This window comes from Phalangium opilio, unplaced genomic scaffold (assembly GCF_054372755.1).
Source record: "Phalangium opilio isolate 3A_F unplaced genomic scaffold, DU_Popi_V2 ptg000089l_1, whole genome shotgun sequence".
Classification (NCBI taxonomy): Eukaryota; Metazoa; Arthropoda; class Arachnida; order Opiliones; family Phalangiidae; genus Phalangium; species Phalangium opilio.
Genome location: NW_028324194.1, coordinates 5161862 through 5185230, shown reverse-complemented (window position 1 = coordinate 5185230; position 23369 = coordinate 5161862). Strand labels below are relative to the sequence as shown.

General features: G+C 35.1%; 3 protein-coding genes and 1 long non-coding RNA gene across 6 annotated transcripts; all 4 read left to right on the top strand.

The window, feature by feature from the left end:
- Positions 1 to 768: 768 nt before the first annotated feature.
- On the top strand, positions 769 to 5949 carry LOC149647153 (uncharacterized). The gene is made up of 5 exons (XM_089849707.1): positions 769 to 806; positions 1539 to 1759; positions 4817 to 5100; positions 5254 to 5542; positions 5614 to 5949. The coding sequence occupies exons 1-4, from the start codon at positions 788 to 790 to the stop codon at positions 5519 to 5521; spliced, it is 792 nt and encodes a 263-aa protein (XP_089705833.1). The 5' UTR covers positions 769 to 787; the 3' UTR covers positions 5522 to 5542; positions 5614 to 5949.
- A 3748-nt stretch (positions 5950 to 9697) lies between these two features.
- LOC149647152 (uncharacterized) lies at positions 9698 to 16008 on the top strand. Its single transcript, XM_089849706.1, has 6 exons — positions 9698 to 9726; positions 11276 to 11446; positions 11540 to 11705; positions 13428 to 13648; positions 13845 to 14774; positions 14928 to 16008. Exons 2-5 carry the CDS (start codon positions 11285 to 11287, stop codon positions 13848 to 13850), a joined length of 555 nt encoding a protein of 184 aa, XP_089705832.1. The 5' UTR covers positions 9698 to 9726; positions 11276 to 11284; the 3' UTR covers positions 13851 to 14774; positions 14928 to 16008.
- A 2125-nt stretch (positions 16009 to 18133) lies between these two features.
- LOC149647151 (uncharacterized) lies at positions 18134 to 18479 on the top strand. The gene is made up of 3 exons (XR_016371760.1): positions 18134 to 18218; positions 18281 to 18326; positions 18411 to 18479. It is a non-coding gene; the product is annotated as an uncharacterized LOC149647151 (long non-coding RNA).
- A 353-nt stretch (positions 18480 to 18832) lies between these two features.
- On the top strand, positions 18833 to 23328 carry LOC149647150 (uncharacterized). 3 transcript variants are annotated; one of them, XM_089850005.1, is made up of 6 exons: positions 18833 to 20072; positions 20242 to 20412; positions 21026 to 21191; positions 21502 to 21722; positions 22105 to 22388; positions 22538 to 23328. In XM_089850005.1, the coding sequence occupies exons 2-6, from the start codon at positions 20272 to 20274 to the stop codon at positions 22803 to 22805; spliced, it is 1080 nt and encodes a 359-aa protein (XP_089706131.1). In that variant the 5' UTR covers positions 18833 to 20072; positions 20242 to 20271; the 3' UTR covers positions 22806 to 23328. The 3 variants fall into 3 exon arrangements, with proteins under 3 accessions (XP_089706131.1, XP_089706132.1, XP_089706133.1); XM_089850006.1 differs by having other exon boundaries at positions 18833 to 20412; positions 22538 to 22617; positions 22687 to 23328; XM_089850007.1 differs by lacking the exon at positions 18833 to 20072 and having other exon boundaries at positions 20292 to 20412; positions 21049 to 21191.
- The last annotated feature ends 41 nt before the right edge of the window (positions 23329 to 23369 follow it).

Below are 23369 nucleotides of genomic sequence, written 5' to 3'. Positions count from 1 at the left end.
CCCACGTGGCCATAAAAGCCTTGGCTACTACTAAGAATAACTACACTGTTCCTTAGGTTCAATCATACTTTATTAAACTAACTAAATTATAATTAAATGCCGACTTGCATTTAGTACAAAGTAAAGAACTTAAAAGTTTAAACATAATTACTATTAACGGATGAAGTCCAATACTAGGGCAAAGCCCTTCGCTCAAGCGAACTACTACATCTTAGTAGTGAAGAAAGACTGACTGACTAAATAATGATAAGCAGTCGATGCTTATATAGTACGGGAAAGGTCAGAATTAACACTGGGTGTTAATCCTCTATGTAACCTTACACCCCTGGAGTAGAAACTCAGGAGGTCATTTATACTACGGAAGGTTACAATATATATACCGTTTCGGAATTTACATAAAGAAAAGCCAGCACTCAGGGGTGAGGATGCCATTGAGTATTCTCCGTCTAGTCAAGAAGCACCGCTAGAGCCAGTACGATTTGCTTAGCCTACCGCGTGTAGTGAACTCGGGCTCCGTCTGGCGTTGCTTGTTGGCGCGAGGGAGAATACCGCAATTGCGGCCTCGGACCTTTGTGTTGGTTTCTCTATATACAATTTCGAAATGGTTGATTGAACTGATCAATTCCATTATTATTTTTAGACTTTCCTTGGCATTGTTATCAGTATATTATCTGTATCTCTGCTAATTTCATCAGAATACGTTTTCGATAATATCCGCCAAGGGAAAAAAACTAGAAGCACTCGAAAATTCAAAAAGAAATTGTTTGACGAAATTTGGAATTCCATTATGATATTCTTTTTTGAGCGTAATACTTCATTTTTCGTTGCTTTACATACTGAGATTTATAAATAGTATTTTTTAAAATCAACAGTGAGGTTTTAAAAGATCTTCGTTAATTAATTTTTAATTTAATTTTGTGTTAGCACAATCATTTGATAGTTAGCATGATAATGAAGCTGAAGGCTTCACTGAGTTATTTTGTGCACGGTTCTCTCTAGCTATTTTTCAATTGTTCAATGTTAAAGGAAAACTTCAAGTAGCATAACATTATCAAAAGGAGATGATCTAAGATGTAAGATTATTCTACTTGTGACATTATATATTGAAATAAATATGAAAGGAAAAACCTAAAAAAAGATCTGTTAATACAAAACAATTGGCATTTAATTAGTTTTGAAAACGAGGACCATTGCGCCGCCATGTTTAGTGTCGTCTGCTAAATCGAACCACTTATCACTGAAGGGGTTGGTTGAACTCTCACAGGTTGAGAGAGGTAAGGGATAAGTGGTTCGATTTAGCAGACGCCACTTAAGCAATGGCAGATGGAGCGGTAGTCCTCGTTTTTAAGACAAATTAAATGCTTATTAGTTCATTTTATTTTATATTTTTTCTATTACATTAAAATAGAGGCCGTTATGCTACCTAACCTTTTCCTTTAAGTTAACTGGTTTGACCACCAGAAATTATATAATATATGGGATCTGGTAGTTCATTAGTAATACATTTCTTTATCAATGAAATGTTTTTCATTGAGCAGCATTTCCGAGGCTTCCAAAGGCTAGTGGATTACGACTCATTTGTGGATTATGGATTCTGAGCAGTTTTTTCATTATTAGTGAAATAACCAGCGTTATGAAATCGGCATTTTCATTCGTTTCCTACGAGCACGTGGAATCGGTGTATGACTTTGAACCAAATAAAAAATGGAAACCATTCACGATTGAGGGCCAGTTTGAAGATAGATTATTTAGGATCAAGGTAAGCAAGATATTTTTTCCATCACAGTTCCTGTACTCTGGGAGTTTTGGGAAGAATGTGATAACGATGTGGGTGGGTTTAAGCTGAGGCTTAACAAAAGAAAACTCTACGGTTGAACGTTCTTCTTTCAATTCGAAAGAACCTGTAAAATAATGAATTTATCAAATTGGTAGACTGTATTCATCTTAATATTGAAGAAAAACCTTTAGGCTACTCTGCGAAACACCCGCCAGGCGCAGGGACTATCTCTATTTATCGTCCTATAGGAGTAGTCCCCAATGCGATAGACGAGAAAATATCCCCATTTGGTCGAATGCATTAGGTGGTGCTAGTTGTCCAATAGCAGTGGTCCCCAACGCGACAGGCGGAGAAATATCTCCATTGGTTGAATCCATTAGGTGGTACTAGCCAGTGGCGTCGGAACCGGGGGGGCAGGGAGGGCTCAAGCCCCTGCTGTAACGAAATGTGAGGGGGCTGCGCCCCCTCACATTTGGTTTTTAATTTTCTTAGTTTGTATTCATTTAGGTATTAAATTTTAGATTAAAAATAAAAAAATTCTATATTTTAAGACCTACTGCATTACAAAAAATTGTAAACTAATGAAATGCAATTACGCCTAGTCAACCTAATATTAGAAGTAATATAAAAGATCGCCCTATATCTAGCCACAGCTCACTCGATCACGCAAGTTGCACGCGCTATAGAAGACCGTTCAAAGAATTCAAAACACATGCATTTTCAAGAATCGAGAGGATGTAGTGAAAAAGCTAGTAAAAACATGAACGAATCTAGATTTTTGAGACAAAAAGCACTGAAATGTTAGGGGGAATTGTCGAGTTGATGAACAAACTAGCTTCCTGATTTTTTTACTATTTGTAAATTAAAGTACACTAAAAATTTTGAAAATATTTTGAAAGGCTTAGGACTAATAGTTATTTTTCTAAAAATTATCAAACTTTCAGTTTGTGGTTTTTTCAACTCTGGATGACTTCCATCCATTTTAAAACGCGCTGGGCAAATTTTTAAAATAAATAATTTTTCCCCCAATACTTGTAGTACTTGGTTTTCACATATTTGCTAATTAGTTTTAACGACTAGTTAATTGTAATAATAAATCAAATATGAGATATTAAATACAGTATTTTGATGAAGAACGTTATCAGAAGGGAATTCCCTTCAGGCGTTATCAGCTAGATTGGTTGGACCTAGTCTTTAATTTTTTACTAAAAAACTATTCACGCTTGAAACTTCAAAATTTGTAGGACTTTAGAAAACGTTACTACGCACCTCTCATTAAAATTTCAAGACATTTGATCCACAAAAAGCGAAATTACGCCCATTTTACCCCAAAAGACGGCGTTTTTCCCATAGACATAATGCTAATTTTAGACTGCTTTGACGAACGTTATCGGTTGGGCCTAGTGTTTATTTTCTTACTGAAAAACTATTCACGCTTGAAACTTCAAAATTTTAGCACTTTAGAAAAAGTTACTACGCACCTCTTCTTAAAATGTCACGACATTTGATCCACAAAAATCGAAATTACACCCATTTTACTCCAAAAAACGGCATTTTCCCATAGACATAATGCTAATTCTTAGACTCGTTTGACCAAGGAGTACTAATCGGTCATATTCTTGACTTTTGGCTGTTTGAAGGGGCTTCTATAGCGCGTGCAACTTGCATGATCGAGTGGGCTGTGATCTAGTGAAGTTTCTTGTATTACTACTGTTATTATACTATTTAAAATTATACTTGTGTAAATTACGACAACAGCTTTCAAAAGACGCTCCGGATCAGGTTTGGGGCGTCATCCCATACATCCTCCTTGGTCTTCATCGGAGCCCGAGCCCCCCCAACTTCAAAACACTTCCGACGCCCCTGGTACTAGCCCTCCAAGAGCAGTAGACTCCGACGCGGCAGCAGATATCTCTATTGGTCGAATTCATCATTTGGTACTAGTCGTCCAATAGCAGTAGTACCGGACGCGACAGGCGGAGAAATATCCCCATTGGTCGAATCCATTAGGTGGTACTAGTCCTCCAAGAGCAGTGGACCCCGACGCGACAGCAAATATCTCTATTGGTCGAATTCATCATTTGGTACTAGTCGTCCAATAGCAGTAGTACCGGACGCGACAGACGGAGAAATATCCCCATTGGTCGAATCCATTAGGTGGTACTTAGAGTCCAATTGGAGTAGTCCCCGACTCGACAAACGAAAAAATATCCGCATTGGTCGAATCCATCAGGTGGTACTAGTCGTCCAATAGCAGTAGTACCGGACGCGACAGGCGGAGAAATATCCCCATTGGTCGAATCGATTAGGTGGTACTAGTCCTCCAAGAGCAGTGGACCCCGACGCGACAGCAAATATCTCTATTGGTCGAATTCATCATTTGGTACTAGTCGTCCAATAGCAGTAGTACCGGACGCGACAGGCGGAGAAATATCCACATTGGTCGAATCCTTTAGGTGGTACTTAGAGTCCAATTGGAGTAGTCCCCGACTCGACAAACGAAAAAATATCCACATTGGTCGAATCCATCAGGTGGTACTAGTCGTCCAATAGCAGTAGTACTCGACGCGACAGGCGGAGAAATATCCCCATTGGTCGAATCCATTAGGTGGCAACAGGGATACTCCCCTTTTCTGTGATGCTTAACGGGGAAGCCTAACGCTTTAGGGCCATTATTGCGACGCGATTCTTTGTCTTTAGCCAATTCGGTATTGTTATTGATATTATTATTGTCGGAATCTTTGATTGTTACAATTTTTCTTTTATCAATTTTTTTTGGACCTGTGAACCCTTGCGGGTTCCTCCCTGATTCAAAAGGGATGATTTAGGTCACTAAACATTCATTCATTTAATATTAATTCTTCATTGACATATTATTTTATACACCCTTTCAAATAAAAAGAAGAAAATGCAACAATAAACTTTCCCTTAGAGTCAGTAGGTTTCATTGCTATGTATTGCCAGTTCCGTCAACTGCAGAAAATCCCAGAATATAGCAATTACCTAACACTAACCTATCATTATTGTCGTTGGACACAGGCTGAAAAGAATGAGTACTTTCGATACATTCAAGAGAATTTTGAATACATCACGCAATATGAATTGACGGAAGAAGAGTTTTACTCGAATATGAAAGAAAACAATGTATATTTCTTCTCTACACACACCTTCGTCATCGCGGCAGGAATGGGTCTGGAATCGAGTGACAAGTTCAAATTACCAAAACTTTACTTTTCAAAGCCCGTTAGTGAGGACTATCTGGTTTTTGCAATTTCCTACAAAGCCTGCCAAAACAAGCGGCTTATGAAATTATTTGACCAATTGTAAGTTGTGATAAGTAGAATTATAGAATCATAGAATTTCCTATCTCCGTGCACTGCATGCATTATTGAATGTTGCAAAAACTTACCTTCAAAATAGTGAGCTTCAATTTTTGAATCATCCTTCCGAACTAAACTCACTTGCATTTCTTTCAGCATGCACATTCTATTCCACTCAAAATGGTCGACTACTCGAAGCTTCAAATACAACTTTGTCGTGGATTTACTGAAATGGCGTAAACCAGAGAGCGAAATCAAAGGCCTTTCCTTTCGAGACATTTTAATGCCCATTTATTTATATTTAGCGGCTTTACTAGTTTCGACACTGGCTTTAGTCTGCGAGTTTCTGCATTTCTACCTTTTCAAACGTAGTAGTAGTAGATCTAGAAGGAAGCGACACGTGTATGGCAATAAAGTATTTTGAAGCTCTGTTTGCATTTTGGAGGTTTGCTCTTTTTAGTCAATCCTAGAGGGCACCAAGAAAACTCATTCGAATAACAAACGTTTAACTTTCAGCCAGAAAACATTTAAGGGTCAGTGAGTAATGTTACGTCAATAGGAATAGAAATGCTGATTTCAATCGCTCGCGGAAGCCAACTTATATTGATTTTAATATGAATATCATATTGCATGACATAAAATGTTAAATGATATTAATAGAAACGATGGTATATATATATATATGTATTGGTGGGTATGTGTGCGTGTGTAAAGATATACACAACTTTTATACTCGTGTAAATATACTAAATTGTACACAAATTATATATACGTATAATTATACACAAATTATATATACGTATAATTATACACAAATTATATATACGTATAATTATACACAAATTATATATAAGTATAATTATACACAAATTATATATACGTATAATTATACACAAATTATATATACGTATAATTATACACAAATTATATATACGTATAAATATACACAAATTATATATACGTATAATTATACACAAATTATATATACGTATAATTATACACAAATTATATATACGTATAATTATACACAAATTATATATACGTATAATTATACACAAATTATATATACGTATAATTATACACAAATTATATATACGTATAATTATACACAAATTATATATACGTATAATTATACACAACTTATATATACGTATAATTATACACAAATTATATATACGTATAATTATACACAAATTATATATACGTATAATTATACACAAATTATATATACGTATAATTATACACAAATTATATATACGTATAATTACACACAAATTACGTATAATTATACAAAAATTATATATACGTATAATTCTACACAAATTATATATACGTATAATTCTACACAAATTATATATACGTTTAATTATACACAAATTATGTATACGTTTAATTATACACAAATTATGTATACGTCTAAATATAGGAAAATATACACAAATTATATATACGTCTAAATATACACAAATTATATATACGTCTAAATATACACAAATTATATATACGTCTAAATATACACAAATTATGTATACGTCTAAATATAGGAAAATATACACAAATTATATATACGTCTAAATATACACAAATTATATATACGTCTTAATATACACAAATTATGTATAGGTCTAAATATAGGAAAATATACACAAATTATATATACGTCTAAATATACACAAATTATGTATAGGTCTAAATATAGGAAAATATACACAAATTATATATACGTCTAAATATACACAAATTATGTATACGTCTAAATATAGCAAATATACACAAATTATATATACGTCTAAATATACACCAATTATGTATACGTCTAAATATAGCAAGTATACACAAATTATATATACGTCTAAATATATTCCGAAATTACATATTTGTGTAAATATATCCACGCAACTTACAATTTCGTATAATTATATATTCACAACTTACATATACATAAAACTAAATATTCACAACTTACAAATACGTATAATTATGTATTGACAACTTACATATACATAAAACTAAATATTCACAACTTACAAATACGTATAATTATGTATTGACAACTTACATATACGTATAATTATATAATCATAACTTACTAATACTTATAAATATATTCACAACTTACATATACGTACAAATATATTCAGAACTTAAATATGCGTATAAATATAATCACAACTTAAATATGCGTATAAATATAGAACACATTACACATACGTGTAAATTGATTTTATACTTCGAGCTTGTAATGAACCTTAATTTTAGTAAAAGTTTACAACTCATTTGAGTTTCTTTTTCGTATTCCTTAACGTATAGTCAAACCATGAACGCTGGATCTCTAAAGGGACTGGTAAACGGAATAGATTTTTCTCTATAGCACGTTTGCTTTGTAAAAAAATAAAAATAAAAAAAACGGGTACTGCCATGGTCGTTTAAATTTCTCTTCAATAGGGAGAGGGCAAACCCATTCTTGCTACGTCATAGGCTTATATCTCTTACCTCGATTCCATCCCCCTAACGGGGGAATTTCAGTATCGCGCCTACAAACGCTCCCCTAGGTAGAGGTATAAAATGACGTCGGATGTTCTTTCCCTCCCTGACAAACGCCCTCTCCCTATAGGTTTATTCAGAATCACAAAAGACCGAATGGCCTTGACTGTTCCCAAATTCACAACCCCCATCCCATCCCCCGACGCTATGCTAGAGAGGATTCGGTTGTACAGTGGAAGGCGGGCGTTTTCCGGTCCCTTTAGAGATCCAGCGTTCATGGTCAAACTAGTGTTGCAGTTGTAATAGAATATCAGTGTATAATATTTCTTAGAAGCCTTAAATAAAATATTTCTTTAATTTCATCGAATAAGAATGATTTGTATTTTTTTTCCTTTTTTCCCAAAATAGCAGCCGCTATTTCTAAAACAGCAGCTTTGAACAACCCCGCTGTTTTTCGGAATCGCGGTTGCTATTTTGAGAACTGCTCATACGAGGTACACCTGCACCGACGCAACGTTTAAAACAGTACATTTTGCGTTTCAGTTCGATGTACCGATTATTTAGGCTGCTACCGTGCAATTATATTCATGGACTTAAGACTGAAGTGACAGATACTATAAAAAAGTCTTGGTTTGGACCAAGGTCAAAAAAGAAACGATATGAAGTTTCAGATATTGCAATTATTTTTATTAATTTAATCCTTAATTACCACTTTATTCAATCAACTGATTATACTGTTAAAGGATTAAATGAAAAAGTTACATTTGTAGGTTTTTCAAGAACAATTCCATTTTCCAAAAACATTTTATCATGAAATTAATTATTTTGAAGAGACACTTTAAAACATATTCGGGTACATGAAAGATCATGATTATGTAATACCTCTCCTTGACGTCATAGTCACTCGGAGAGGTAAAAAATAAGTAAAGAAAACATGCAATATCTGATACTTCAGTCAATTGATAAACCTCACTCATATCCGTTTTTTTTCGGCCTTGATCCAAACATAGATTTTTTTATAATATGGAATTGTTATACATCAAACTCTTTTCTCCAATCAAGAACCAGCGTACAGAAAATCGATTGAAATGCACTTCACCCTGTTTTGACTTCGAAAAAGCTATAATAGTTTTTGCTTGTAAGAATGGAAAAATATCTAATGCTTAACATGAAATTTGTTTTAGCGAACCTATTTCTAGATTTCATTGACAAATATTTATTAGCTGCGAACGGATTAGCTTATGCCGTTTTCCAATGGAATTTTCTATGGAGTTATTTTCTTGGCGTGAGAGCGAAAGCTATTTCCTTTAAAATTGCATTAAATGCATTTATGTCTAATTTAATATTGCTTATAGTGGCGGATTGCTATCAGTCATTGGAAAACAGCATTAGATTAGGCCTCAGCTACAAACTTTCTGTTTTGACATATCTTCTCCCTAGTTTGACGCCAACACATTTGCAAAAGAAATTCGTGTAAATCTTATAAAAAGTGTATTTGGTTTTCAGTAAAAACCCCGAAGCTTTTCAATATGATTAAGTAAGATTAACTTTTTACCACTTATACTATCTTTGAACATACTGACGCAGTGTAACTTTCAGATCGAACACTACCTTTGTAAAATCAATTCGGTTAGGAGTCCTTGATGTAAGTTAAAGTATAAGTTCATAAGATATGTTTCATAAGTTTTTCACTGGTTACTGAGAGCTTGTCATCAAGGTGGTCAGCAAACCCCAGTGTAGTCAATTCTGGCTTGTCGTTCTCGAACTAGCTCTCAGTAAGTCTCTTGCATTACGAAGTATAGGTAGTGTCATACTTATGGAACATATCTTATAAACTTATGGTTAAAGATAATTTATGCGAATTTAAATTGATTGATGATAAAATATTCCTCTTAAAATAAGGTCTAATTTTTTTTCTGGATTCCTTAGATCTCAACTTTCAGTCAAGCCACTGCTGTATATTACAAGCATGTTAAGATATATCTTGAAAGATTTTGCAAAAAGTAAGCGGTATCATGCACTTCTATAAAAGTACCTAAAGAACTAATATAATGATGGCTGATTTTATTGTAATACAGTGTAACTATGGTAGATGTAACCAAAGATGAAATTTCAGAGTTTGATGGAAAAAGTGAATTACCGAGTGTGAGTAAATTCATACTTAAATAAATAAAAAAGGGTAATGATTAAAAATGAAACGCAATTAGAGTTTTTGGTTTTATACATTTGTTGGATTTGAGATATTATAGTATGAAAGGATTGGGAACGTAGAATCAAGTTTGTAGAAACAGATGCTATAAGAAATATAGTAACATCAGGGATAGATTTAATTATATAAGAAGGAATAGAGAACAGAGTAATCTGGGCACGCGTCAAAGTCCATGGGACGGAGGGGTATGAAAGAAGAGGCGAGTCATATAGCGACTGAGATATAAAGGAAAAACGTATTTTTCGCCGTCCCCGTCAGGATCGTCATCAAAACGTAGTTTAAGTGAGCCAATATGATCAACATTTAAACTTTTCGTTACGAGTTGGAAATACTAACCGTTCTCCATTCCTACTTCTAAAATTAAATCTATCCCTGGTAACAACAACAATATCACGGTATTTACGAGAGACATTTCAATTTGCACAAAATACCAGAGCGGCCGAATTCTTTAAAAAAGTGTCTGCGAAGTTTTTTTTAGAAAAGTCGTTATTGACGCTGCAACTCAAGCAAAACGAAAGTCTTTCCTTCTTTCCAGGAAAATAGTGTTAGGACATTTTCGTGTTATTCAGCCTTATCCGACAGGTGATACAATTGGGCCAATCACTGCGCCTTTGCTTTTGTTATGGTCGACGGTTCTAGTCGCGAATTCTCGGAAGTGGGGACTGGGTAACACCGAGGTGGGGCAGCCTCTGAAGGTCGAGGCTCACAACCAATCACAAGAGAGATTAACCGGATTTGAGGAACCATTTTTCGGCTTTACTACCATATGGGCTGCGTCCAGTAACGCTCAACGGAGGCTCCGTTGAATGCGCATTCGCCACTGAACGATTTTCGGAACTTCCAGTTTGACGTCACGATTGTAAGCGAAGAGGCATCGTAATTTGTGACGTATCAGCAATGGAGGGAACTTATCTCCCTGAATGATTTCGAGAAGATAATTTGATGGATAATTTCCGAAATGTTTATAAAACTGGTGTAGCAGCGACTGAATGAGAAAGAATTATGTCTGATAGTATTTTATAAAATTTTTTCGATTATATCTATGAAGCTTAAAAAGATATTGAGTTTTAAAGCCTTGGCTAAGTTACTGGTCAGAGTTTTCTCTTATTTCGGTTAGCAGGCCCTCGCACATCCATTTCCATGAACAGTAAGCAGAAGACACAACACAAAGTTTGCAAAAAACCGTTCAATAGCCTAATACGTCACATGACGTATGGAATAATCCCTCTTTGTCGCGTTTTACATCGGCTACGGACGTCAATGATTGGGGGGATAGTGAATTTTTCAAAAAGAAAAAATCAACGATTAGTTTTTTTTTCTTTCGTTAATTTGACAACTGATATAATTTTTCAATCTTTCACTTGCTGACGGTAAGCTGACCGCGATATGCGGTCACGTTTTAAGAGTATTTTCTCTTGTCATAAAAATATTCTCGTCTAGACGGAAAATTTATTCTCTATTGTAATGATATATCGTGTTCAATAGGATCTCGACATGTTATATTATCCTTCGATAATGCAAACTTTGTCATCTCGAGTGGGAGACAACTACACAGCTATTAGCAAAATTGCATATTTCAGTCCAATATCTATGATAAGTCACGAACCGAAGAAAGTTTCTTCAACCATGATGAGTTTCGATGCCTTAGATATTTGGGTAATTAAAATTGCTGAATCGTGTTTTACAACTGTCTCTATATACAATTTGGAAATGGTCGATTGAAATGACTAATTCCATTATTCTTTTTAGACTTTCCTTGGCATTGTTTTCAGTATATTATCTGTATCTCTGCTAATTTCATCGGAAAACGTCTTCGATAATATCCGCCAAGGGAAAAAAACCTACAGTACTCGAAAATTCAAGAAGAAATTGTTTGACGAAATTTGGAATTCCATTATGATATTCTTTTTTGAGCGTAATACTTCATTTTTCGTTGTTTTACATACTGAGATTCCTTAATAGTATCTTTGAAAATCATCAGTGAGGTTTTCAAAAGATCTTCGTTAATTAATTTTTAATTTAATTTTGTGTTAGCAAAATCATTTGATAGTTAGCATGATAATGAAGCTGAAGGCTTCACTGAGTTATTTTGTGCACGGTTCTCTCTAGCTACTTTTCAATTGTTCAGTGTTAAAGGAAAACTTTAAGTAGCATAACATTATACCAAAAGGAGATGATCTAAGATGTAAGATTATTCTACTTGTGACATTATACATTGAAAGAAATGTGAAAGGAAAAACTTAGAAAAAGATCTCTTATTACAAAACAATTGGCATTTAATTAGTCTTGAAAACGAGGACTACTGCACCGCCATTGGTTTAGTGTCGTCTGCTAAATCGAACCACTTACACCTGCAGGATTTGGTTGGATTCTCAAAGGCTGAGAGAGGTAAGAGATAATAGGTTCGATTTAGCAGACGCCGCTAAAACAATGGCGGATGACGCGGTAGTCCTCGTTTTTAAGACCAGGAATGTATGGAGGGGCTGGAATGGCTAAGGGGGCTCTTGTTGTACCCTTGATGGTGGAAACATAAGGCGAGTCCTTATTTTTAGAAGTGTAGCTCCTCCCCCTACGTCTGTTTAGCTGTCTACCGAAGGCGAAAAATGTCATGACTGTTAGATTAATTTACCAGTAAATGAGATCTTCACATACACAGTTATGGGCCAGGTTAAATCAAGCTTATTTTAATCAAGAGATACACAATAAACTTTGTTACAAACTGCGGCTAAGAGGCGTTCTTCCTAGCTGCACTGCGGGCTGGAGATCCGCTCTGGACTGCCAGTCCCTCATGCAAAGAAAATATACGCTCCAGGAATGGAAGGTATGTCTGGGGGTTGGGTTGACCAAGGAACTTCCGGTCTATGCTATTTCAATGTAGCCGGAAATACCTCGGCAAACCGAGCCAGCCTTTGGAGTGTACTAGGAGGGGCCAGACAAAAATTTACACTAGAGGAAGCTACACTTTCCATTCCCGGGGCGTGTATCTTCTTTGCCTCATGTAGCTAATAATTGTTATAGTGTTTGTGATTAGGCTGGCGCCGTCTAGGGAGGTTTTAAGGTACTAATGTAAGGCGCGTAATACAACTGGTACAAATGTAACAATGACTCGTTAAAAAAGGCATGGCAGAAGTGACCTTTTAGATTTTTTAAAGTTAAATGCGCTGATTCGCCGCCGTTCGCGTTCATATTCGATTCTTTCAGCCTAGGCAGAGGACCTAGGGTAGAGGGTGGAGAATTATAGCAAACAAGTTTTTTTGGCAGCCAATGAATGAATGAAAATAATTTAAGTGGTAAATACGATTTTTACGTCACGCTATGACGTCACTAGCGTAAATTAAGCCACGCCAGTTGTTTCCAAGATCATTTCACGCCGATTAGGATTTGACCTTAGCCACTCCAACCCCTCCATACATTCCTGTTAAGACTAATTAAATGCTAATTAGTGTGTAATAAGATATAATTTTTTTGTATAATTATTTTTCCTATTATATTAAATAAGGCCGTTCGTTTAAGGTATAATTATGCTACCTGAGCTTTCCCTTTAATGTAACTGGTTTGACCCCTTTGAAAAACCAGAAATTATATTATGTGTGGGATCTGGTAGTTCATTAGTAATATATTTCTTTTCATTGAGCAGCATTTCCGAGGCTCCCAAAGGCTAGTGGATTACGACTCATTTGTGGATTATGGATTATGAGCAGCTTTTTCATCATTAATGAAATAACCAGCGTTATGAAGTCGGCATTTTCATTCGTTTCCTATGAGCACGTGGAATCGGTATATGACTTTGGACCAAACCAGAAATGGAAACCATTCACGATTGAGGGCCAATTTGAAGACCGATTATTTAGGATCAAGGTAAGTAAGATAATTTTTCCATCACAGTTCCTGTACTCTGGCAGTTTCGGGAAGAATGTGATAACAATGTGGGTGGGTTTGTCAAGGGAAAGCTCTACGGTATCTCTCTTCTTATAAATCGAGTAGTCCCCGACGCGACAGACGAGCAAATATCTCTATTGGTCGAATCCATCAGGTGATACTATTCGTCCAATAGGAGTAGTCCCCAACGTGACAGACGAGGAAATATCCCTATTGGTCGAATCCATTAGGTGGTATTAGCCGTCCAATAGGAGTAGTCCCCGACTTGACAGACGAGGAAATATCTTTATTGGTCGAATCCATCAGGTGGAACTACTCATCCAATAGGCAACAGAGATACTCCCATTATCTGGTGGGTGCTTAAAGGAGAAGCCAATGTATAAGGGCCATTATGAATTCTTCATTGCTCGTATCTTATTTAATATTGTGGGGTGGCTAGCGCTTTCGCCTCGCAGCAAGAGGATCCCGGGTTCGATCCCGGACTGTGGCACCGGGTGATAATCTGGGAACAAATCCCTCTTCCCCGCTGTCGGTTAGGGGTGGCATAGGGGCTACCCACCACCCCTCTGTGCATTGTAAACGGGACCCACCTGTAAACAAGGCACAGGCTTAGTGTGGAAATCCCTTCATGGACAAAGCTTAATGAAAAACATGGTTGCATAATATACACACAAAGAGAAAGAAGGAAATTCTACAATGGAGTAAACTTTTAAGGATAGTAGGTTTTACTGCTATGTATTGCCAGTTCAGTCAAACACAGTTAATATCTATAATATAGCAATGAACTAACACTAACCTATCATTATTTTCGTTGGACACAGGCTGAAAAGAATGAGTACTTTCGATACATTCAAGATAATTTTGAATACATCATGCAATTTGATTTAGCGAATGAAGAGTTTTACACGGATATGCAAGAAAACAATGTTTATTTCTTCTCTATGCACAACTTCGTCATCGCGGCAGGAATGGGTCTCGAATCGAGTGACAAGTTCAAACTACCAAAACTTTATTTTTCAAAGCCCGTTAGTGAGGACTATCTGGTTTTTGCAATTTCCTACAAAGCCTGCCAAAACAAGCGGCTTATGAAATTATTTGACCAATTGTAAGTTGTGATAAGTAGAATTATAGAATCATAGAATTTCCTATCTCCGTGCACTGCATGCATTATTGAATGTTGCAAAAACTTACCTTCAAAATAGTGAGCTTCAATTTTTGAATCATCCTTCCGAACTAAACTCACTTGCATTTCTTTCAGCATGCACATTCTATTCCACTCAAAATGGTCGACTACTCGAAGCTTCAAATACAACTTTGTCGTGGATTTACTGAAATGGCGTAAACCAGAGAGCGAAATCAAAGGCCTTTCCTTTCGAGACATTTTAATGCCCATTTATTTATATTTAGCGGCTTTACTAGTCTCGGTACTTGCATTAATCTACGAGTTCCTGCATTTCTACCTTTTCAAAGGCAGTAGTACTAAATCTAGAAGGAAGCGACACGCGTATGGTAATAGAGTATTTTGAAGCTCTGTTTGCATTTTGGAGGTTTGCTCTTTTTAGTCAATCCTAGAGGGCACCAAGAACACTCATTCGAATAACAAACGTTTGACTTTCGACCAGAAAAAGGTTAAGGGTCAGTGAGTAATGTTACTTCAATAGGAATAAAAATACTGACTTCAATCGCTCTCAGAAGTCAACTTGTATATTGATTTTAATATGAATGTCATATTGCATGACATAAAATGTTAAATGATATTAATAGAAACAATGGCATATATATATGTATGTGTGGGTGTGTAAAGATATTCACAACTTTTAAACTCGTAAATACATCTACAACGTATACATATTCGTATAAATATATTAAAATATACACAAATTATATATACGTATAATTACACACAAATTATATATACGTAAAATTATACACAAATTATATATACGTCTAAATATACACAAAATATGTATACGTCTAAATATAGGAAAATATACAAAATTATATATACGTCTAAATATATTACGAAATTGCATATTTGTGTAAATATATCCACCCAACTTACAATTTCGTATAATTATATATTCACATTTACATAAAACTAAATATTCACAACTTGCATATGCATAAAACTAAATATTCACAACTTATATATACTTAAAACTAAATTTCCACAACTTACAAATACATAAAACTAAATATTCACAACTTGCATATACATAAAACTAAATATTCACATCTTACATATACATAAAACTAAATATTCACATCTTACATATACATAAAACTAAATATTCACAACTTAAAAATACGTATAATTATGCATTGACAACTTACATATACGTTTAATTACTAAATAACTTTCTAATACTTATAAATATATTCACAGCTTACATATACGTACAAATATATTCACAACTTAAATATGCGTACAAATATATTCACAACTTAAATATGCGTATAAATATAATTACAACTTACATATACGTAAATGAAAATGTCCACAAATTATTTATACGTCTAAATATAAAAACAAATTACACATACGTGTAAATTGATTTTTTGCTTCGAGCTTGTAATGAACCTTAATTTTAGTAAAAGTTTACAACTCATTTGAGTTTCTTTTTCGTATTCCTTAACTTATTGTCAAACTAGTATTGGAATTGTAATAGAATATCGGTGTATTATATTTCTTCGAAGCCATAAATAAAATATTTCTTTAATTTCATCGAAGAATAATGATTTGATTTTTTTCCTTTTTTTCCCAAAATAGCAGCCGCTTTTTCTAAAACAGCATCTTTGAACAATCCCGGTGTTTTTCAGAATAGCGGTTGCTATTTTGAGAACTGCTCATACGAGGTACACCTGCACCAACGCAACGTTAAAACCGGAGCCTCCGAAATGAACTAGGCCCATGCACGTCAAATTTTAAGTGGGGAAATATCCAGTTTGTTAAGAAAAATATTTTCACCATATATGTGTACGAGATGGCGCTTATATTACCGTTGTGACAGGGGTCTTCCTTAAATTATCGTTGATATTTTAGGGGTCCAGTCATAAAATTCTTTTGATACAGAAAAGCTTAATCCTAAAATTAACGTAAATGTTTTGGGGCTATTCACTTTTTATTGAATCTTTCGTCTAGATTGTATTGATGACAACAAAATAAATTATTTCAATTAAAATAATTCAGTAAGAGTAATAAAAACGTATACTTACAATCCGCGACCTTGGCCCAAATACTTAAGCAGTCGACAGGGTCACGGGGTTGAACTTTGTTTATTTTACGGTAATATTAGCGCCCCCAAGCGTAAAACCACGGCGAACTAAATTTGTTAAAAAAATATTCTCGCTTCGCGACATGCATGGGCCTAGTTCATTTCGGAGGCTCCGTTAAAACAGTACATTTTGCGTTTCAGTTCTATATACCGATTATTTAGGCTGCTACCGTGCAATTATATTCATGGACTTAACGAGAACATTTGCCTAGCTAGCATTGATCCATTGTATGACACAAATAACCGTAAAGCATGTAACGATGCAAACCATGTGGAAAAATTTTAATTATCGGTCTGGTGGTTTTCCACAACAGTATTATGGTTAAATGTTCGTCGATGCCGTTGGTCGAAGTCCTGTTTGCAGTTTAAAGATTTCCAGTTGGAACTAAAATAGTTTTGAAACCGCTTCAAAAATAATTGAAGAAGTTGGAAATGTATATACAGGGATAGATTTAATTTTAGAAGTAGGAATGAAGAACAGAGTAATCTGGGCGCGCGCCAAAGTCCTGGACCCTCTTCCGAGGGACGGAGGGGTATGAAATTAGAGGCGGGTCATAGCAACAGAGGTAAAAAGGAATTACGTATTTTTCGCAGTCCCTGTCAGCAACGTCATCAAAACGTAATTTAAGTGAGCCAATAAGATAATTTAAACTTTTCGTTACGTGTTAGAGGGAGTGGCTCTATACCGGGCTATGAGTCGGACTGAAGTAAAGACTAACCGTACTCCATTCCTACTTCTAAAATAAAATTTATCCCTGGTTTAGGTTACGTTTCGTTAGTTGAACCCCAATTGTATTAGGCCATTTTGGGTATGGTTATTTGAACCCCAATATATTAGGTCAATTTAAGTCTCGATATTTGAACGGCAACAACATTAGGTTGGTGTAGGTTTGGTTATTTGAACCTCAATAACCTAATAAGTGCTAGTTAAGTTTGATTATTATTTTTTTAGTATTAAGTCAGGTTAAATTTGGTCATATTAACCCCTATAGTATTATGTCGCTGTATGTGTTGAAACGCATTACCAAATAGCTCATGATAAGTCTTTTTCAGATCTTGAGGTTTCCAAATAACAATGATATTTGTTACGAATTGGAGATTTACTTAACTTAGTTTTGGCTTGCTTTACAAGCTACAGCCCGTAAAACATTATAATTTCTCTATTTTGCATTTCTCACAAATTTTCAAAAATATAAATATACCAAGTGTGGAGCCAACACACTCGAATAAATTCAAACACAGAGGAATACCGTAAAGTTGTTAGTAATGATTAAGTAAGATTAATTTTAAACCACTTGTAACATCTTTCAACATATAGTAAAAGTTTGTCTTTCAGATTTAACTCTAGCTTTGTGGAGTCAATACGTTTAGGAGTCCTTGACGTAAGTAAAAGATATTACTTATTATATATATATATATATATATATATATTAAATTAAAATCCAATATTTTACTGGATACATAAGATTTCAACATTTAATGCGCCTACTGCTTTATATTACAAGCAAGTTAAGCTTTATTTTGAAAGATTTTGCAAAAAGTAAGCAGTATCTTGCACTTCTTTAAAAAAAAACTAAGATAACGACGGCTGATTTTATTTTAAAACAGCGTAACTATAGTAGATGTAAGCAGAGAAGAAATTTCACAGTTCGATGGAAAAAGTGAATTACCGAGTGTGAGTAAATTCATACTTTAATAAAAACCGTAATGGTTAAAATTTTTCGTGAGCAAAACAATTAGAGATTTTTGCTTTTAAACACTTGGGGGATTACGAAGTGTAGGAAGTGTCATACTTATGCTACAAATCTTATAAACTTATGGTGATAATATTGGTTAGCTCAGCAATGCGCAGCAACCCAATTCTTTAAATAGACAATAAACAAGAAGGCCCAAGGGTTGGGCCTTAATAGTAGCCACATCGTTATCTATTAGTACATAAGTAAAAAATATCCGACCCCAAAAATACAGAAGTATCCCACCCCACCACCCTTTGCAAGTAAATCAAAGGAAGAAATCTCGCTCTTAATGAAAAGCCGTCATGGTTCAGTGGTAAAATGCCTTACTGCTGCGCGAGCGTCCCGGGTTCAAATCCCGTCCAAGAAAAATTAATTAAATTAAAATTTGTAACCGAGCTCAGTTGGGTCAAAACTAAATAGGGGAAAGTGTCGGACTGCCATATTTTCCTGCCTTTGCCTTAGCTTGACATGCATTTCGAGACGCTCAAGCGCGCGAGAGGTGTTTAGCCAATCAAATTTGAAGTTGATGATGTCATTCTTCCCGAAAATAACGCTCGTACGCCACCAAACGGGACAATTTGGCATAGGCGTATCTCAAGGAAGAGTCACAACCTCGGACCTCAGCGCTCTGTTCTATTTTCTTTAGTGTTATTTTCGCGTTTGAACGAGGTTAAAATTTGTTTAAAACGTTAGCACGCCGAAAATAAATTAAAAATGCCGAAAATCATCATTTATTTAAAAAACTCATGGGTAAAATCCTTCAGAATTTCGTTCAAACTTAGGCCCTGGGTTGTCATTATAAGCTAAATGGTTTTAATATTAGTAAATATCATCAATATTAGCAAACTAAATTAATACAATCATGTACATCATCAAATTAAATTGTGGCCACGGTTAGCCTCAGTCAAAAGCAACTAATGTAAAATTAAACCGAACTATTTCTTCACGCGCAATATCACAAATTATCTTAGGTACACGGTGAATAGGCGAGGGGGATGGAACAGATTTCGTGAGTATGCATTCACTCCTCCAAATGCATGTCACAGACGAAGGAGAGAGTCCGACACTTTCCCCTATTTATTTTTGGTTGGGTGGGTTGCTATACTGTAGCGTTTCTTTTAAGCTTAAAACTAACGATAACGAAAGCGAAAGCCCCGGCCACAACTACTACCACTACTACTATTACTACTACGGCTCGGGTCAAAGTAAGAGCCTCATCGTATAGGGACTTACGAGGTTACCGCCCTCTTTTCGGAGAGTTGTTCTGTCAAGGCTACGGAGCGCGTTCGACGACAGAGAATGTCAGCCACTAGCTAAAGGCCGCCGACATGTTATGGCAGCGCCCAGAGAAATACCTCTCGTAAATCCCGTATGCTACGATGTGGCTAAAAAGTGAGCTTCGATGAATTTTTTTTTTCGTTCTCACAAATTTTTTTAATCTTTCTCTGGCTGGTCGTAATATATGGTCACCTTTTTGGAATATTTTCTCGCGTCCTAAAAATATTCTCTCCTCAAGACGGAAAACTGATTCTTTATTGTAATGTTATATCGTGTTTAATAGAATCTCGACGTGTTATATTATCCTTCCATAATGCAAACATTGTCATCTCGTGTGGGAGACAACTACACAGCAATAAGCAAAACTGCCTACTTCAGTCCTATATGTATGATGGGTCGCGAACCGAAGAAAGTTTCATCAACCTTGATGAGTTTTGACGCCTTAGATATTTGGGTAAATAAAATTGTTCAATAGTGAACTGTGAACTTAATGAAACTGGTTTACCACTGAGAAACCATCCATACGATTAAACAAACGTATTGCGAGTTTATCGAGATTGCAATAGATCCAACCAACAAATCTTTTGAATTTTTATAACGACACAAATCTCGTTCTCGGGTTTTGAGGCGAGAAGTGGATAACCTGATTGGCTTGATTTTGCCATGCGCAGAACCTGTTTACCCCAAGAGTCAGACTCTAATCCAATCAGAAAAATAAGATATTTATTTTCGTCGCTCAACAACAGATGGTACTAGAGTCAACTTTGTTGGTCACGTGATCCTATCCCTTAGATGGAGACGAGACTGAGCCAACTTGTTTATTTGTTGGTTCAACTAGGTTGGGTCTATTAGAATTGGGTCATTAGGACTTTTTAGTTTCCCTATATTGTTATTCGGGAAAATGGTACAAACACCAAATCTACGAACATAACCCAATTGTTTAAGATTGGTATCTATGTGGTAAAGACGAAAGAGTAAGAGATGGTGGTCGTGTTAATGGATACCAATATAACAGATTGGTGTCTGAGTGTGATAGGCTATTTTAAGTTTGTGTTTATTCTTTTAAGACTTTCCTTGGCATTATTATCAGTGTATTGGCTGTATCTCTGCTAATTTCATCAGAAAACGTCTTCGACAATATCCGCCATGGGACAAAAACCATCAGCACCCGAAAATTCAAAATGAAATTGTTTGACGAAATTTGGAATTCCATTATGATATTCTTTTTTGAACGTAATACTTCATTTTTCTTTACTTTATATACTGAGATTCCTAATAAGTAACTTTGAAAATCATCAGTGAGGTTTTCAAAAGATCTTCGTTAATTACAATTTTTAATTTTGTGTTAGCACAAACATTTGATACTTAGCCCGATAATGAAGCTGAAGGCTTAGCCGAGGTAGCTCGTGCTCTGTTCACTTTGGCTAATATTCAAATGTTACCACTATGAAAAAAGAATAATTACTGTTATACGTGGGATCTGGTAGTTCATTATAAATATTTTATTTATTAATAAAATGCGTAAACGTTTTTCATTGAGCAGCATTTCCGAGGCTCCCAAAGTCTAGTGGAATACGACTCATTTGCGGATTATGGATTATGAGCAGCTTTTTCATTATTAATGACATCACCAGCGTTATGAAATCAGCATTTTCAATTGTTTCCTATGAGCGTGTAGAATCGGTATATGACTTTGAACCAAATAAGAAGTGGAAACCATTCACGATTAAGGGCCAGTTTGAAGATAGATTATTTAGGACCAAAGTAAGATATTGTTCAAATAACACTTCCTGTACTCTGGCACAAACCTCTACAGTAGTTATTTTATACGAAATACCATATAAAATAATGAATATATCAAATCATAAGTTTATAAGATATGTTCCATAAGTATGATACTACATATACTTCACAACATGGTAGACTTACTGAGAGCTATTTCGCGAATGACGCGAGAATTGATAACACTCGGTTTTGCAGTCCATCTAGTCCTATTTAGTCTGCGCTAAGCCCTTGACTGCGCCTTACCAGGCGTCGCTTTACGAGAATCTATGACGTTTCACCTTCATGACAAGCTCTCAGTAACCAGTGACAAACTTATGGAACATATCTTATGAACTTTTGATCAAATTGGACTTACTTTCAGGCGAAAAAAAATGAGTATTTTCGATATATTCAAGAGAATTTTGAATACATCATGGAATTTGAATTTGCGGATGAAGAGTTTTACACGAATATGAAAGAAAACAATGTTTATTTCTTCACTATGCACAATTTCGTCATCGCGGCAGGAGTTGGTCTCGAATCGAGTGACAAGTTCAAATTACCAAAACTTTACTTTTCAAAGCCCGTTAGTGAGGACTATCTGGTTTTTGTAATTTCCTACAAAGCCTGCCAAAACAAGCGGCTTATGAAATTATTTGACCAATTGTAAGTTGTGATAAGTAGAATTATCGAATCATAGAATTTCCTATCTCCGTGCACTGCATTATTGAATGTTGCAAAAACTTACCTTTAAAATAGTGAGCTTAAATTCTGGAGTCGTTCTTCGCAACTAAACTCACTTGCATTTCTTTCAGCATGCACATTCTATTCCACTCAAAATGGTCGACTACTCGAAGCTTCAAATTCAACTTTGTCGTGGATTTACTGAAATGGCGTAAACCAGAGAGCGAAATCAAAGGCCTTTCCTTTCGAGACATTTTAATGCCCATTTATTTATATTTAGCGGCTTTACTAGTCTCGACACTGGCTTTAATCTGCGAGTTTCTGCATTTCTACGTTTTCAAAGGCAGTAGTACTAAATCTAGAAGGAAGCGACACGCGTATGGCAATAGAGTCTTTTGAAGCACTGTTTGCTTTTGTGAGGTTTGCTCTTTCTATTCAGTGTTAGAGGGCACTAAAAATACTCATTCGAATAGCAATTGTTTGAAGATTAACGGTCATTGAATAATGAATGTTACGACAAAAGGAATAAAAATACTGACTTCAATCACTCGTGGGAGCCAACTTATACATTGGTTTAAATATGAATATCATATTGTATCATTTCAAATGTTAAATGATGTTAATAGCAAAGATAGAATTTTTAGTTTTTGAATTTAGTGTTACTAACACAGAATGAAATCCACATTCGACCCATTAACTCTTGATCCAACACCGAACATCAGTTGATGAGAAATGTTTTATGTTTGCTTGAACCTTATTTGAGAATTGTAGTAAAATCATTCAACAAACACAATGTTTCCATATCAAAAATTATCCCTAAATAAGATATCTCAAAATCTAAATTATCTTAATAATATATATACACGTATAAATATATACACAAAACACGTATAAGTATAAGTCTACACAAGGTCTAAATATATATATACAAATTATATAAGTCTAAATATTTTTAATATGTAC

What these genes read in the sequence shown, in the direction of transcription:
- LOC149647152 (XM_089849706.1), top strand. Translation starts at nt 11,285, where the DNA reads ATGTTATATTATCCTTCGATAATGCAAACTTTGTCATCTCGAGTGGGA. An exon ending in TCGATGCCTTAGATATTTGG is followed by an intron (nt 11,447 to 11,539) that starts GTAATTAAAATT and finishes TATTCTTTTTAG; the next exon opens with ACTTTCCTTGGCATTGTTTT. An exon ending in TATGATATTCTTTTTTGAGC is followed by an intron (nt 11,706 to 13,427) that starts GTAATACTTCAT and finishes TTCATTGAGCAG; the next exon opens with CATTTCCGAGGCTCCCAAAG.
- LOC149647150 (XM_089850005.1), top strand. Translation starts at nt 20,272, where the DNA reads ATGCAAACATTGTCATCTCGTGTGGGAGACAACTACACAGCAATAAGC. An exon ending in TTGACGCCTTAGATATTTGG is followed by an intron (nt 20,413 to 21,025) that starts GTAAATAAAATT and finishes TATTCTTTTAAG; the next exon opens with ACTTTCCTTGGCATTATTAT. An exon ending in TATGATATTCTTTTTTGAAC is followed by an intron (nt 21,192 to 21,501) that starts GTAATACTTCAT and finishes TTCATTGAGCAG; the next exon opens with CATTTCCGAGGCTCCCAAAG.
- LOC149647153 (XM_089849707.1), top strand. An exon ending in ATAGATTATTTAGGATCAAG is followed by an intron (nt 1,760 to 4,816) that starts GTAAGCAAGATA and finishes CGTTGGACACAG; the next exon opens with GCTGAAAAGAATGAGTACTT. An exon ending in ATGAAATTATTTGACCAATT is followed by an intron (nt 5,101 to 5,253) that starts GTAAGTTGTGAT and finishes CATTTCTTTCAG; the next exon opens with CATGCACATTCTATTCCACT.